Below are 17,496 nucleotides of genomic sequence, written 5' to 3' on the forward strand. Positions count from 1 at the left end.
TCAGGGTGAGAGTCTCTAGTTCCATCCATATTGCTGTAAATCGCATTATTTTGTCCTTTTTCTGGCCGAGTAGTATTCCATTGTTTATATATACCACATCTTCTTAATCCAATCAAATATCATGTACATCCCTTATTTAAAAAGCATTGTACTCCTTTTTCTTTCACCTTTACCTTCCCATAAAGCGTTCTGATTCAGTTAGCTTCATTCTCTAAAAAATTCATTCCCATTCCCACAATGGGGAGTTCCCATTATGGCTCAGCGGTAACAAGCCCGTCTAGTATCTGTGAGGATGTGGTTTCTATCCCTGGTCTCATTCAGTGGGTTAAGGATCTGATGTTGCCATGAGCTGTGGTGTAGGTTGCAGAATGGGCTCTGCTTGAAGTGGTTTTAGGTCATCGTAAATAGTAAGAAAGAATCAACTTGATGTTCAACATTGGCAACGGACTGTAGTTTAAAAAATTATCTCCCATTTTATCATCCAACTAAGGCGAAATCCCTTACTGTCCTAACAAAGCCATCACATTAGTTGGTCACTTAGACCTTCAAACTCAAATATTTGTAAAGTGAATCTGGGCTTGGGCAATTAATATCAAAAAAGAAAAGTCAAAGTCTGTCTGTTCTTTAGGTAAACTCTATCAGAACCCCTGGTGTCAAGGATTCTTCTTGTTTGATTTCCCTTTAATCAGAAGAGCTCATGACTCTCATGTTGCTTTAGTCTTAAAATTAGAAAGTCAGGAGTTCCTGTCATGGCACAGCAGAAACTAATCCGACTAGTATCCATGAGGATGTGGGTTCATCCCTGGTCTCGCTCAGTGGGTTGGTGATCCGGCGTTGCTGTGAGCTGTGGTATAGGTCTCAGACGTGGCTTGGATCCCATGTTGCTGTGACTGTGGGTTAGGCTGGCGCTACAGCTCTGATTTGACCCCTAGCCTGGGAACTTCCATATGCCATGGGTGCAACCCTATAAAGCAAAAAAAAAAAAAAAAAAAAAATTAGAAAGTCAGAATCTCCAGGCTAGGGCCTGGGCTTTATACAGCTCCCTAGGAGAATGCCGTGCATACCCACCACTAGGAGATATCTTGGGTGAGAATTCCTTCGTCTGTGCCATGGTGAGCACCAAAACTCTTGGTCCAGCAGGCACCACAGGGCAGCCAGCATACCTTCCACCCACTTCCCCAGAGTATTTTTATCTTGCCTGGTCTGCAGTAGCACCAGCTCTAGGGGACGTTACTCTGACACTTTAGAATTCTCCTTGAGCCTTCCCATTTTGAATTCTTCTTTGCCACTGATTCTAGGGAAGAGCACAGTGAACAGTTCCTGGCACAAACTGTTTCACTGTTAGTCATTCAGAAAACACTTGATCCTGCTGTATAGCACAGGGAACTACATCTAGTCTCTCACGATGGAACATGATGGAGGATAATGTGAGAAAAAGAATGTAAGACTGGGTCACTTTGCTGTACAGCAGAAATTGACAGAACATTGTAAATCAGGTATAATAGAAAAAATAAAAATCTTGGAAAAAAGGAAAGCATTTGAGAAAATACAGGAGGAGCAGGGACATAGAAGCTTCGAGATCACCATGTATTCACCCTTTTGGCCACAGGCCCTAGAGTCCGCACATCTGAACCCTTGTCCTACCTCTTCTCACTCTTCTCCCCCCAGCATCTTCCTCCTGCCATTTGCTCCTTAGCTCCTGGTGCATCTCCCTGTCCTGCTCCCCATGTGGGAGAGATAGTAATTGTCCTCACACACAGCATAGCCCCAGTGAAGACAAGGGGCTTGGCTTTTTCACAGATGCCACATGGAGTATTTGGGGGTACAGCTGTTTTATAAGGTATGAGTGTGAAAGAACTGGACAGTTCATTTTCTGGTTAGTTTACCACAACACAGCCATCTAAGTGTTTTCTCTCTTCTGTTACGGTCACTTTGGGAGAACATAAATTTATTTCAAGGACTTAACTGTTCAAAATAATTTTGGAAGTATTCTTTGTAATTTCTTTTTGCAGATTAATCAGACTTCCACCCAAAATACTACCCGCATGTATTTATGGATAAAGTACACATGGTGTCACTTTCATGTATACTGAGAAGGCAGTTTTGCTTCTTATGAGAGGAGGCTGTAGAGTTGGTAAACATGAGTCCATGTAGAGAAATACAAACATGTCCTTGGCATTGGTCCTTCCTAACTTTAGCGACGTTGCTCTTGGAAGGCAGATGATTGTCTAGGAATACCGTATGGGAGAGCCACTTGATGTGGTCACTCAGAAGGCTGGGAGGACCCTCCCACATCTGCCCAGGGTAGGGACTTTGCTAGAGATCAACAGCTGCTTCTGAGTGTTACGATGGGGAGTGGGGGGCGATAGGAGCACCCTATCCTGCTGAGAAGGGGAAGAGAAGCCTTTAGGGTCTTCAGACCCCTGCTGTGCCTCCCACTTTATTTGCATCACTGGTTAGAACTTTTCATTTCTTTTTTTTTTTTTTTTTTTTTTTTTTGTCTTTTTGCTATTTCTTTGGGCCGCTTCTTGCGGCATATGGAGGTTCCCAGGCTAGGGGTCTAATCGGAGCTGTAGCCACTGGCCTACAACAGAGCCACAGCAACGTGGGATCCAAGCCGTGTCTGCAACCTACACCACAGCTCACGGCAACGCCGGGTCGTTAACCCACTGAGCAAGGGCAGGGACCGAACCCGCAACCTCATGGTTCCTAGTCGGATTCGTTAACCACTGTGCCAAGATGGGAACTCCCATGGTTAGAACTTTTCTATCAAACTTGCTGTTGAGGAGTTCCCATGGTGGTGCAGTGGAAACGAATCTGACTAATATCCATGAGGACACAGGTTCCATCCCTTGCCTCACTCACTGGGTTGGGGAGCCAGCATTGCCATGAGCTGTGGTGTAGATTGCAGATGCAGCTTGGATCCCGTGTTGCTGTGCTGTAGGCTGGCTGCTGTGGCTCCGATTCTACCCCTAGCCTGGGAACTTCCGTATGTTGCAGGTGCAGCCCTAAAAAAAAGCAAAAAAAAAAAAAAAAAAAAAAAAAAGTGCTGTTGAAGTGCACCTTTTATTATCAGAGGTTGTTTTGAGTACATCATAAGGTCACCAGTCCTGCTGAGCAGGTTCACAGACATAAACTCTCTAAACAGAGTTATGTTTGTAGCTTTGTTACCATTTACAGCTTCATGCATTTTTGTTTGTTTGTTTATTAAAAATATTCATAATAAAAACCCTTGGTTCACAGACATTTTGAGGTATTCTGTTCTCTTAAAGACAGCACTGGATTGTGGTTAAGCGCTGAAATTTTGGCTTAAGACCCTCGAAATTAACTTCCTGGCTCCATCCTTGCCTAATCATACAACTTTGGCCATCTTACCTAATATCGTCAAGTCTCAGCTTTCTCATGTGCAAAATGGGGTTGGGGATGGGGCTCTTATAGGGTGGTTGTGAAAATTAAATGAGAAAATCTATGTAAAGCTTTTATCACAGTGCCCAGCACAGGGTATATTTTGACTTGTACTGGTTTTCCCCAGGGGCCCTCTGGGGATGCTTATGCACGCCTATTTTATTATTGTGTTTTTCTCAAATCCATGTTAGAAGAAGGCAGGCTATAAATAATAAGTAATTGTGATTCTTTATTTTTTTATTTTCAAAGAAAGAATCTGCTGTTGTCAATTTATAATAGAATGATTTGTAATGGCTCACACATGGAATTCAGGTGGATACTAAATTTCTCTGGCAGTGAAATTTCCTCTGGGAGGACACAGCAATATAAGGGGAAGTCAGATGATTTCTCTGCTGGTAATAATATCAATTCTCATTTCTCAGTGTTTCTAAAAGTGTTCTATTTGCTTATTCATTCTTTGGTCATGAAAAAGGTAATAATCTCATTTGAAACCATATATGTCACTAGATTTTTCTATTACTATATGTTTAATATAAGAAAGACATAGAATGTGCATGGGGGACAGTGTTAGATATACAATCTGGAGGGACCAGGAAGTTAATTAGGTGACTCTCATATCTGATGGTGGGACACCATTGACCGAAAGGTCTCTGGAGACTTTCATACATTTCCCTACTGTAAAGTAAAGGAGATATGGAGGAGAGAGGAAAAGTCAATTCCCCCCAAATTTGTATTTTATTGTATTATTGTATATTTTCCTAAGATGCTGTATTTGTTCAGTCTTTAAACACTAAGGAAGTACCAAATCATTGGCTAGCAACTGAGGATGCGAAGGTTAATGGTCATGGGCTGGTACTCTATTTACAATGTAGTAGAAATAAACCTCTTATAATGAGGAAAAAAGTGTACATGATGTCCTAGAAGTATGCACATCTTACGATAGACATTTTTTATTTTTTTACAGGGTGTGCAAAGAATATATATATATATTTTTTGTCTTTTGTCTTTTTAGGGCCGCACCCATGACATATGGAGGTTCCCAGGCTAGGGGTGAATCAGAGCTGTAGTTGCCAGCCTATAGCCATAGCAACATGGGATCTGAGTCCCGTCTGTGACCTACATCACAGTTCATGGCAGAGCTAGATCCATAACCCACTGAGCAAGGCCAGGGATCAAACCTGCATCCTCATGGATGCCAGTCAGATTCGTTTCTGCTGAGCCATGATGGGAACTCCCAAGGGTAATTTTTTTTTTTTTTTTTTTGGAGGAGGAGGGAGTGGGAGGGATCGGGAGCTTGGGCTTATCAGACACAACTTAGAATAGATTTACAAGGAGATCCTGCTGAATAGCATTGAGAACTATGTCTAGATACTCATGTTGCAACAGAAGAAAGGGTGGGGGAAAAATGTTATTGTAATGTGTACAGGTAAGGATAACCTGACCCCCTTGCTGTACAGTGGGAAAATTAAAAAAAAAAAAAAAAAACCAAGGGTAATTTTTAAAATTGAAGTATAGTTGATTTACAACTTGTGTTAATTTCTGCATAAGCAAAGTGATTCAATAATACATATGGCTCATTACAGGATATTGACTATACTGTCCTATGTTATACGGTAGGACCTTGTTTATCTGTTTTATGTATATGGGTAGTTGTATCTTCTAATCCCAAACTCCTAATTTATTCCTTCCCCCTTTCCCTTTAGTAACTGTAAGTTTGTTTTCTTTGTCCACGAGTCTGTTTCTGTTTCATAAATGAGTTCATTTGTATCATATTTTAGATTCCACATATAAGTAGTATCATAATATTTGTCTTTCTCTTTCTTACTTCACTCAGTATGATAATTTCTAGGTCCATCCATGTTGCTGTAAATGGCATTATCTCTCTCTCTCTCTCTTTTTTTTTTTTTTTTTTTTTTTTTTTTTTTACAGCTGAGTGGTATTCCATTGTGTATATATATTGCATCTTCTTTATCCATTCATCTGTTGACGGGTGTTTGGGTCGCTTCCATGTCTTGACTGTTGTAAAGAGTGCCACAGTGAACACTGGGGTGCATGTATCTTTTTGAATTATGCTTTTCTCAGATATATGCCTAGGAGTAGGACTGCTGGATCAAATAGTAGTTCTATTTTTAGTTTTGGAAGGAACTTCCATACTGTTCTCCATGGTGGTGGTAGCAATTTACATTCCAACTAATAATGTAGGAGGGTTTCCTTTTCTTCACACCCTCTCCAGTGTTTGTTATTTGTTGACTTGTTAATGATGGCTGTTCTGACAGGTATGAGGTGATACCTCATTGTAATTTTGACTTGTACTTCTCTAATAATTAGCAATATTGAGTGTCTTATTATATACCTGTTGGCCATCTGTATGTCTTCTTCAGAGAAATGTCCATTTAAGTCTTCTGCCCATTTTTTGATTGGGTCATTTGTTTTTCTGTTATTGAGTTGTAGGAGCTCTTTGTATATTTTGGAAATTAATCCCTTGTCAGTTGCATTGTTTTTGTATCTTTTCTCCCGTTCATAGGCTGTCTTCTCATTTTGTTTATGGTTTCCTTTGCTAGGCAAAAGCTTATAAGTTTGATTGAATTTCATTTGTTTATTTTGCTTTTATTTCTCCTACCTTGGGAGACTGACCTAAGAAAACATTGATATGATTTATGTCAGAGAATGTTTTGCCCATATTCTCTTCTAGGAGTTTTATGGTATCTTGTCTCATATTTAAGTCTTTAAGCCATTTTGAATTTATTTTTGTACGTGGTGTGAGGGTGTGTTCTAACTTCATTGATTTATATGCAACTGAACAGAACATTCTTAAAATTCACAAAAATTAGTTCTGTTTTTAAGTCACTGCTCTTTGGCTTACAATAGAGAGTTGAAAATACCTTTGTGTGTGGTCATAGAAGTTTACAAGAGAACTTTAGAAGATGTGTCATAGTGAAATGTCTATTGATTTGTTGTTTTTTTCAACTGGTCTGGAAGGCAACATTTTGGCATTCACCAAAGGTCTGTGAGCATGTAGGTAGATGTTTATTTGTAATCCAAAGATTCAGAAACATGTTGCAATAGTTCTTTTTTTTCCTCCTCTGAAACCATTTGCTGCTTAAGTGGTTGCTGGATCACCAAAGCTAAGAGAAATTGATTAAATTTGTATACCAACAACTTGTCACCAAATGAATAAAAAAAGATTTTATTAAATTGGGCACAAAAGGTTTGTTTTCCTTTTAAAAGAAGTCTTTAAAAAAAGTTGCATATGACTTATTTTTCTGTAGTACCCATCTTCTGTATATTTTCATCTCCCCCTTCAGGCATGCTTAAGCTAAAGGATAGGACTTAGTATGTATTGGTATTTTTTCTGAAACAGGATGTGATATAATATAAGACTTGCATAACCAGGATACTGTCTAGACTAGTGAAATTAAAATAGTGGCAGAGCAAAAGGAATCTCTGAAGTGGAATACTTTAGGAAATTTTATTTTCCAGAATATTGATGAAATATGTGAATATGGAAAAATTTTTTATATCAGTACTAGAGTCAAGGTCTCAGTATCTAGAATGCCTTGTTGACTTTTGTGTATTGATATCATTGTTATTTATCATTTTCACTGACCTGTCAGAAGATAAAGTGAAATTTGTTTGCCATGTTTTCATGGGAATAAGTGCACCTCGAAATATAAGGAAGAGCATGCCATCCATAATCTGGAGAGAGGAAGATGCTCACACTGCTTGTGTTGAGAGCCAGAATATAATCAATGAACATTTTATTTTTGTTGGTGACTGACAACCAAGAAGCAAAACCAAATCCTGGTCTTAAAGTTCTGGTGTTTGACTATCTAGAACCAAATACTGAAATCTTTCTGGAGGTTTGCATTAGTTTAGGTAAACAGTTTACGTCCAAGGTCATTTTTCTTCAAAAGCTGCTAAATCAAGCTTCCCACTTCTTCCATTCCTCTTAGCCCAGGAAGGGTGTGGGCAGAGTTACCTGACCTCCTGGGACCAGGCTTGACTGAGTCAGTAGTTCTCTCAGGCAGATGAATGACTTCTCCCTTGTCTCAGTATTGTCTCAATATTTGTTATTCTATGAGGCAGAAAAAGAATTTAATTTGGAACATTCACATGAAGTACCAGGGTTTTAAAGTATATGTGGCATAGAATTCCTACTCAGCCACACCCCGGCTCTGTGTGTCCCTCAGGCAAAACCATTTACTATTTCTCAGTTTTCCCAGCTGTAAAATGGGTATAATAATAATACCAACTTCCTAAGGGCATGGTAGGATAAAAGGAGTTAATCCACATGAAGTCCTTAGCAGAAAAAAAAAAAAAGAAATAGTGAACTCTCAAAAAAAAATAGTATTACTCTGTAATATGATTATTTAAAAGCGTAATTCATTTATCCCAAGGTGGATTTTTGCACATTGCCTTTGAGCACATCTTAAATTTGAAATCACAGTGAGTGTTCTTCCACTTTGAAGACAGCTTGCAGTCCTCATCCTTCAATTACAGTAAATGGCACTCTGCATCCTCACGTGGCCTGTCATACCCAGCCTCTCCTTCAGAATTCTGTCATTTGGGAACTTTATATTTTTCATTTGAGAATTTTTACAGCAGTTGATATTCTCTTCCTTCAGATCTCATCAGCCCCTGCTTTGTGGGAGTAAGACCTAGGTAATAGGTACGGAAGTGACCCCATAGAAATGTATATTTGGTTGCCCTTTCTCCTGCGAGAGGTCCGGAAAAGAAAAGGACAAGATAAGCCAGGTGGTTGGATCTGTTAACTATATCTATCTAGATTTAGATGGCAAAAGAGAATAAAAACATTCCAAGACAGCTATAAATTCAAATCCATATGCTTCCTCAGAGATCTGATTATGGTTCTCATTTTTCCCCCTGTAGGAGAGAAGGGAGATTTTGGATGACAGCGCCATTATTTATGGCAGGAACAAAGTGACGAATAAGCATGGAAACTTGGAAGGTTCTCAGCCTCCTTTTCCCTGCTTATTCCCTAGGCTGAAGCTACACTGACCAAGGCCACCCGATGTCCTCATTTCACGTTCTTTGGATGTTGGTTGTGTGTTCTCTGCCTGAGGCCGTCACCTTTGATTCTGTCATGGGCACCCAAAGCTCAGGGTAGCTGGTAGATTAATTGAGGGGAGGGGTTGATGCTCATTTTTTAAAACATAATTAGTGTAACACATTACCTTGAATCTAAATGGTGTCCTCAAATATTTATTGACTTGAATTAGTGACTCTCATCAATAGCATTATTTGTGTTTGCATTAAATCTGGGTGTCACTGTATCTTCAAATGCAAGTTCTCTGGGCAGTGTGACAAGTCTTCTGTTTGTGGACCAAAGAAAATTCAAGTTTCATTTCTTGGTGTCTCTTCTTGTTACAGGTTTATAAGATCATGAAATACTAAGCCTTCTAAATGGATGGTTACCACTCAGAATGGTATCCTCCTATGATGTTAATTAAATACTATGACGTAAAACATGGAAAAAAATCATCTTAGGCATAAATACACAAAACATGTTTTTTAGTGTATTTGTTTCCACTTTTAAAAATAATGGCAGCGATATCACTGATATGGAAAGCTATTCTTTGAAAGTTAATTTTTTGTTTGCACGTATACTTAAGTTTTCTGCTTTTGCACTTACTTCTTTGCTAATTTTGTCAGAATTGAAGCAGATACTTACTGTCCCGAGTGCTCTCCTAGTTTACATCTGCAGTTTTGTTGTCAAATGAAAGACCTAAGAAGGATTTTTTTGCATTTTATTTTATTTTATTATTTTTAAAAAATTTTTGAGAAGTAGTTGATTTACAATGTTGTGTTAATTTCTGCTGTACAGCAAAGTGATTCAGTTACACATGGACACATATCTATTCTTTTTCAGATTCTTTTCCCACATAGGAGGGACCTAATAAGTTTTGAGCTTAGCGCTTAGGATGAAGAGCAGCTAGAAAAGTGATGAGTCCAACTATTAAGTAATTTTCAAAATATTACACTTTTTTTCTCTTGTAGTGAGAGATTTTTCTTGAGGCTAAATAGAAACGGGCTTCCCAAAGCCCCAGATAAACCAGAACGACATTGCTCTCTCTTTGTGGTAAGTGGATCTTGTTTTCTCCAGGGGGCAGATTCTTCCTTAAGCCCTTTCTCTTATTTAAGGGAAATAAATAAATGAGTGTGAGAGAACATAGTGAATTTGCTTCAACCCTGTAAATAACACACAGATTATAGTAGTGCCCAGAAAACTGAATGCCACCGTGCACAGTCACATCTTTGTCCCTTAGTGTGTATTAGCCTGTCCCCTCTGGCCAAATCACAAGGGTGACAAGGCTCAGCCTGGCATGTGGTATTTAGTATGTACTTAATAAATGTTTAAAGAATGAGTGAGTGAGAGCCTGAAATAAGAATGGGCTTTTCATTTAAGTTTGATTTGAGATCTGCAGGCTTAAAGTTGATTGGAGTGCTATTTTTAGAACAGGATTTGAACTCTATGCTTCTGCTATAAAAATTCCAGTAAGAGTGTCTAGGTTGCGAGTTCCCCTCGTAGCTCAGTGGTTAATGAACCCGACTCACATCCATGAGGTCGAGGGTTCGATCTCTGGCCTCGTTCAGTGGGCTAAGGATCTGACATTGCCGTGAGCTGTGGTGTAGGTCGAAGCCCCGGCTTGGATCCTGCATTGCTGTGCCTGTGGCATGGGCCGGCAGCTACAGCTCCAATTGGACCCCTAGCCAGGGAACCTCCATATGCCACAGGTGTGGCCCTAAAAAGACAAAAAAAAAAAAAAAAAAAAAAAAGAATGTCTAGGTTCGTCTTTGTCTTTCTTGTTCTTTATGCCTTTTAAATGGTTCTGCACAAATGATGAGTTCTCAAATAACCAGGCTTGGTTTTTTTGGTAGGACTTGGGCAGCAGCGAGCTGAGAAGGGACATCTATATCACTGTGCACATCATCCGAATCGGTGGGTATGCCGCCTGTTGGTGTGGTGGGACCAGGAGGGAGAACTGCTGACGGGTCTCCCTGTGCTTGTGACTTACGTGCTGTCTGCATCAGAAAGAAATCAGAGCCAGATTTGAATTCAGGAATTGCGGAATTGGGGCTCTGTTCCTTAGTTTCTCCAAACTCACACAGCACCTCCTAAATTACCATAAATAGATTTTGTTCTCTTCCCATATATGCCATTAGACAGTTTCTTGTGTTTCATTTTGTTTTGTTGGACTCTCTAAACATTTTTTTGAGGTTTTGGCTATCCTTTTATTGATAATTACACCTAGGTTTTTAAAAATTTTTTAAATAGATTTTTATTCAAAACATTTTTTTTTTCTTTTTCTTTTTTTTTTGTCTTTTTGCCTTTTCTAGGGCCGCTCCCCACGGCATATGGAGGTTCCCAGGCTAGGGGTCTAATCGGAGCTGCCAGCCTACTCCAGAGCCACAGCAACGCGGGATCTGAACTGCGTTTGTGACCTACACCACAGGTTACGGCAATGCCAGATCCTTAACCCACTGAGCAAGGGCAGGGATCAAAGCCACAACCTCATGGTTCCTAGTCGGATTCGTTAACTACTGTGCCATGACAGGAACTCCTATTTTTTAAAAATTTTAAAGATGATCTCCATTTATAGATATTACAGTATACTGGCTATATTCCCTGTGTTGTGCAATACGTCTTTGAGCCTGTCTTACACCCAGTAGTTCGTGCCTTCCACTTTCCTGTGATGCCATTCCCTCCACTCTCCACTGGTAACCCCTAGTTTGTTCTCTGTGAGTCTGCCTCTTTTATGTTACATTAACTGGTTTTTCCTTTTTTAATTCGACATGTAAGTGATATCATACAGTATTTATCTTTGTCTGACTTATTTCACTTAGCATAATGCCTTCAAAATCTGTTCATATTGCTGCAAATGACAAAATTTGCTTCTTTCTTATGGCTGAGTAGTATTCCTTGTATATATGTAGGACATCTTTATCAGTTCACCTGTTGATAGACACTTAAGTTGTGGCCATGTCTTGGCTATTATAAATAATGCATCTGCGAACATTGGGGTACATGTATCTTTTCAAATTAATGTTTTTGTTTTTTTCAGATATATACCCAGGAGGGGCATTGCTGGGTCATATAATAGTTCTATTTTTAGTTTTCTGAGAAAACTCCAGACTATTTTCTACAATGGCTGCATCAATTTACATTCCCACCAACAGGGTACAAGGGTTCCCTTTTCTCTGCATTCTTACCCACATTCGTTGTTTGTAGACTTTTTGATGATAGCCGTTCTGACAGCTGAGAGGTGATATCTCATTGTGGTTTTGATTTGTGTTTCCCTGATGATTAGCAATGTTGAGCAACATATTTGATTCTAAAACCTGCTATTTGTCTTTTTAAATTCAGCATAAATTAGGAGAGGTGGGATTAAGATGGCGGAGTGGAAGTACTGGAGCTCAACTTCTCTCCGAAAAACAACAAAATTCACAACTAAAGGCTGAGCAATCTACAACCAAATTCAGCATAAATTAAACTTTGGAGAGCTAGATTTCCTACAGGTTTATGAAAACTCTGTACCAATTGGCATTTTCCAAGGTGCAGAAGGCTGTAGGGCATTATTGAAGCAAGTGCTCTGAGAGTAATGAAATACTGACTGCTGTGTATATATATATATATATGTATATATATATATATATTTTACTGAATACTATATATATTTTTTCACTTGTATAATTTTATCAGCTTATTCCAAGGTCTGAGAAGTTCTGCAGGGAAAAATAAAAATGCTTCTCTAACTTTGTTGACCTTAGCTTTCGCCAAATGATTTGACTCTGGAAACACTTATAACATTTTTTAACATCTGACAGGACACACTAAGTGTTTTACAATGAACTTGCACATCAGAGCCAGAACACGGTCACTGGTTTTTACACACATTAGGCCTCTGAAGGTAGGCATTTTATGGTCAAGGAACTAGATAAAAGGAGGAGTGGTGTGGACTCTATCATTTTTCTATTAAAGCTATTCTGCTGATACTGGGAACTGGTTCCCACTTTTTCACTATCCATGCTGCATTCCTTGCTGGGGAATACTTCTGCAGAACAGTAATATCTCGTTATGCAGTCCTGCACAGTGACATTTATTTTTTCTAGATTTTTATTTTATGTACACGAGAACCACATTGTGCATTGAGAGGGACTAAAACTTGTCATTTCAACATAGGTTTTCTGTATATTTTTTCTCATAAAACTGTGTTCTGAAAACCCATCTGAGGGACAATAGAAATAAAAACTAAATTGTTTTCGGTTTTAATTTACTTTTTATAGATGAGCATGTGGGGAGAAAATTGGAAAGAAGCTTTTAAAACATTGGAAAAGTCGAAATGAGTGTTGCTGTGTATTTTTGAGAACAAGCCTCTGTCTGTTTCCAGGATGGCAGGGTGTACAGTTTATGTAATTCTTTGTAGGTTTATAAAAATTTATTCAAATGTGTAATAGCAATTATTAACTCGAACTGTGGTTTTGCATCTCTTCATGTAAACATTGCTAAAACCTGAGTGTAATCTTCTACAGTGTTGAAGGAAAAAGTAAACCACTTTAGAATGTTCTTTGTTCCATCTCTAGTAAGTATAGGTCATGCTGCCCCTCACAGGCTGCAGAGGGCAGGAGTAACAGCCCCCGCCTCGGAATCCAAGCCCAGATCTTGGATTGGAAAGAGGAGGAGAAAAAGAAAAACAAATAGTGTCCTCACACCCAACTGATTCATAGTAACTGTCAAGTTTCTGTTCAACAGTGATGACTTCAACTTACATCAAAACAAATAATGGCTGTTCGTAACTGTTAAGGGCAGACCTGAGCTTCTATCTGATGCTGACACTTCGATCACTTACTTGGCTCAAGAAACCTAGTAGGTCTTTTGCCACCCACCACCCAACTGTCAGTAAGTGTAGGAGTAGCTATCCCTTTCTGAGTAGGAATGGTCATCACTGGCTTCCACCACAAAACAATAGCATCTCTAACCCATTTTCTACCGCAAGGAACACCCATCCCTTTTATCATTATATTAGTAATTACTGGAACTCTCAGCTTAATTCACCTAATCAGTAACCCTCACTGTATGACCAGTGGCTAATATTACAGCCAGATACCTACTAATTCCTTTAATTGAGGGAGCAACCCTAGCCCTATAAGTGTTGGTCCTACTAGAGCCTTCGTTACATTTATCATTCCTATTTTACTTGTTATTCTTTTTTTTCTTTCTCTCTCTCTCTTTTTCTTTTTTTTTTAGAGCTTACCTGTGGCATATGGAGGTTCCCAGGCTAGGGACTGAATTGGAGCTGCAGCTGCGGGCCTACGCCACAGCCACAGCAACACCAGATCCTTAACCCACTGAGCAAGGCCAGGGATCGAACCCCCGTCCTCATGTATCCTAGTCAGGTTTGTTAACCACTGAGCCACGAGGGAAACTCCTTTTGTTATTCTTGAATTCACCGAAGTCAAGTTTATGTTTCACCCTCTGAATTAGCTTTTACCTACATGATATTACCTAGTGACCCACCAAGTCATGTATATCACATAGTGAACCCCAGCCCCCGACCTCCGAGGGAACCCTCTCAATTCTTCTTACAATATCTGATCTAATATATGATTCCATTTTAACTCCACATTCGTATTATCCTTAGGACTGTTAACCAATATATTAATGATATACCGAGGATGACGAGACATCATCCAAGAAAAGCCATTTCAAAGCCATCACCCACCAGTCTTTCAACAGGAACTTCTAAATGGAAAAATCCTATTCATTATTTCAGAAGTCTTTTTTTTTTTTTTAAACTGGTTTCTTCTGTGCTTTCTACCACCTTAAGTGGTATTCCAGCTTCTATTTGTAAGCATTTCTCTGAAGATGATACATTGCAGAGGCAATTTTCCTATATTCCTGAAGAATGGAAGCCAAATTGGATATTGCCATCCCTCTTTTTTTTCTATTTAACATTGGACTTGGAAAGTGCTGGAGTCATCCAGATGTGCTATAGGAGAATTTCACTCAGTTGGAAACCACTTACGGATCTGTCACTATGCCTCTGGAAACAGACTTGCCGATTTTTTTTTTTTCATTATTTTTCCTCACACTAATTTGTTACATTATAGCTCTAGTGTGCTTTCACTTTTTGTCTTCAAAATAACTCATTTGTGATTCAGTACAATGATAAATTAAAATAGGATCTCAACAACACATTTGAAAATGTATGACAATTTAAAGTAGTTGAAACTGCTCAGAGTGAAATCTATCTCAGGAGATTTCAGTCTGAGAACCAAATGAGGAAGGCACATGCTCATTTGATCCCCTGTGCTTATTTGCTATATCTTCAGGCATCTCAAACTGCTTCCTTTTAAAGGTGAAATATTTGAAATAGTTTTTTTTTTTTAATATGGAAATGCTTTAAAAAATAGAATATGAAAGAGGCTCCAGTACTGCTTTTTTTTGATGCAAGCCCCCTGGGATGCCTTTATGTATCCTAGGGGGCAGGTACCCAAAAAGTGGCTTACCTCCAGTCTTCAGGTCGTATAGATGGCATCTGATGGTCAGAGTTGACACTGCATGCCGAAGGTCACAGCTAGTGGCCGGAGGGGAGTGTCCAGAACCTAAGCAGCGTCTTCAGTTGCCCCAAATCTGTGTCTTTTCCAGCATTCAGTTACGTTTCACATGGCGCATCTTGTACCTGGATGTCCTCTGTTCAAGATAGCTTCATCACAAACCTCCATGGGCTGTGTGTGCTTTTTAATTAAACAGGTCGAATGGGGGCAGGTGAAAAAAAGAATGCCTGTAGTGTCCAGTACCGGCGACCCTTTGGCTGTGCAGTTCTTAGCATTGCTGACCTGCTGACGGGAGAGACCAAGGATGACCTCATCCTGAAAGTGTACATGTAAGAAGCTTGCGTTGGGTGGTGGGCTGGGGCGGGTGCAGGGACACATGGGCGTCCTGTTTGGGTGTCCTGCTTTCTGCGGGTAATGGAAGAGCAAGGAAGGTGTTGAGTTTCTGAGCCATTCCTCAAAAACTCAACAATCTGTAGCTTTGCTACAGGTGAGCTCACATGTCATCATTTGCCTGTCTGAGGAATTAGGAAATCAAGAATCAAGAGAATAGAGACAGTTGGGTGGACCATTCACTGCGAAGAGTACCTCCTGTGAATTTAAAACCTAACCTCTCTTTACCCTCAGAAAGTTCATTTGTTTTTAAACTAATTCGAATTAGGAAAAGGAAGTTCAGGCTGGGTGATTTCCCTCTTACTTGATGAATTACTAGTTGGCTAGGGCTGCCCTAACTCAGCACCGTAAACAAGGGGCTTAAACCATAGAAATGTATCGCCTCATGGTTCTGGGGACCACATATCCCAGGTCAAGGGGAGGGCTGCCCTTCTGAGGGCTGTGGGGCAGAATCTGTTCCCTGCCCCTTTCTCCTTGTTTCCTGTGATTTGCTGATAATCCGTGACTTGGACATGCGTCCCCTGATCTCTGCCTTCATCTCCATGTGGCTTTATGCCTGTGTGACTGTGTGACTGTGTCTGTAACCAAATTTCCCTTTTTTTATTAGGACACAGTTATTTAGGGTTAGAGCCCACCCTAAAGACCTAATTTTAACCTAATTAACTATGGGAAGACCCCATTTCCACATAAAGTCCTTAGAATGTGCTTTAGGACTTAAATTGTCTTTTGCAGGTCAGTAGGGGCAGGCAGGGTTCCACTTAAACACTCCGCTAAGAGAAGCACTTAATATATTCCACATCCTAAGTGAAATGATTTTTGAAATGTGCCTGGTTTTGGAGGACCCCACCTTGAGAACCTACCGACGGGTTGGAAAACTGACAGTTGATTCACAGTGACATCCTCAGAGCAAACCCCTGGGGGGGCTGAGAAATGGGGGCGCTGGTTTCCCTATCCTAGTTTGAGGACCGTGCCGCTGCCCACCTCCATGAGCGAGCTTGCTTTAGTTTTCTCTTCTGGCCATTGAGTTGCTATACCCAGTGCTTGCCAGTAGTTTTTCCATATGTGGAGGGAATGCACGTGGCGCACTGCCTGCGGGACATATAGTTCAAATTGCTTTTTGACCACAGCTGCAGGGTTTCATGGATTTATCCCATCCTCTCCCCAGAGTCCCCAGGACCTGTGACACACGTTTGCTAATTAGTTGACAAAGGCTTGCTTGTAGCCTGTGGTTTAGGACTGGAAACTCTCTTTATCACTCCTAAGAGGGATAAAGTCTATGACCTTGATTTTAAACGTCAAGACTTCTGGTGAACCTGGTGGGTAGTAAGTAAATCATGCTACTCTTTTTATCACATGGTCGAGCTTAAATCCTTGATAATCCTCTTCCTAAATTCTGTTGGTGATCATAAAACGTAATTTATTTACACCAATACTGATGATCTGCCATTTACTGTGTGCTTGCTACTTGTGAGGAACTGTGTTAAGCACTTTGCTTGTATCATATCACTTGACCCTCATGATAAGTTGGCTCCATTTTCCACATAAGGGGACGGAGAAGCTACATAATGCCCTAAGTCGCCTGGCTGATCAGAATAGGAACCAGATGTGAAGTCAGGACTGTATGTTATGAGATTGTATGTTTCCAGGTGTTATTCCACACTGGTCCATCAGGTTAAAATGATGCTGTTAGGTAGCATTGCTTTTTAAGAAAATGAAAATTCCTTAAGAACACTATCTCACTGCTTTTTAGAGTGGTCTTTCCAGGTGTGGGTAGCCTGTGTTAGATTTATCTCACCATTGGAAAAAATGAAGGGACCCTAAGTTCCATGCATCCCCCCTGATCGTGCAGCCAGCCAAGGAAGACCCATAGCTCCAGTTCTATGTGAGACAGTTACTCTCATAAAATAAATCAAACTGCTCTTTGTGGTTGTTACTGCCTGTTTTTTCATACGTGTCAAATAAGGTTTGGGGTTATTCTTGCTGCAAGAGAGATCCCTTAAAAATTCTAGTCAATTCAAATTTGGTCAATTATGAATCTATTACAGGGTGAGCACAGTCATTATAGATTAAAAATAAACTGTGAAAGTTGGTAAAACGTCTTAAGGATGTGCCTGCTAGAAATAC

The 17,496-nt window shown here is 39.9% G+C and overlaps 1 protein-coding gene across 10 annotated transcripts in view; it reads left to right on the forward strand.

Moving 5' to 3' along the window:
• The window catches only part of DOCK4 (dedicator of cytokinesis 4), a 456,170-nt gene that overhangs the window by 231,143 nt on the left and 207,531 nt on the right, over positions 1–17,496 (forward strand). For all 10 annotated transcript variants that reach the window (XM_021079277.1, XM_021079281.1, XM_021079279.1 and 7 more), the window contains 3 exons: positions 9,424–9,505; positions 10,306–10,366; positions 15,179–15,311. In XM_021079277.1, coding sequence (XP_020934936.1) covers positions 9,424–9,505; positions 10,306–10,366; positions 15,179–15,311 — 276 coding nt within the window. The remainder of the gene's footprint in view (positions 1–9,423; positions 9,506–10,305; positions 10,367–15,178; positions 15,312–17,496) is intronic.

This window comes from Sus scrofa, chromosome 18, assembly GCF_000003025.6.
Source record: "Sus scrofa isolate TJ Tabasco breed Duroc chromosome 18, Sscrofa11.1, whole genome shotgun sequence".
NCBI lineage: Eukaryota > Metazoa > Chordata > Mammalia > Artiodactyla > Suidae > Sus > Sus scrofa.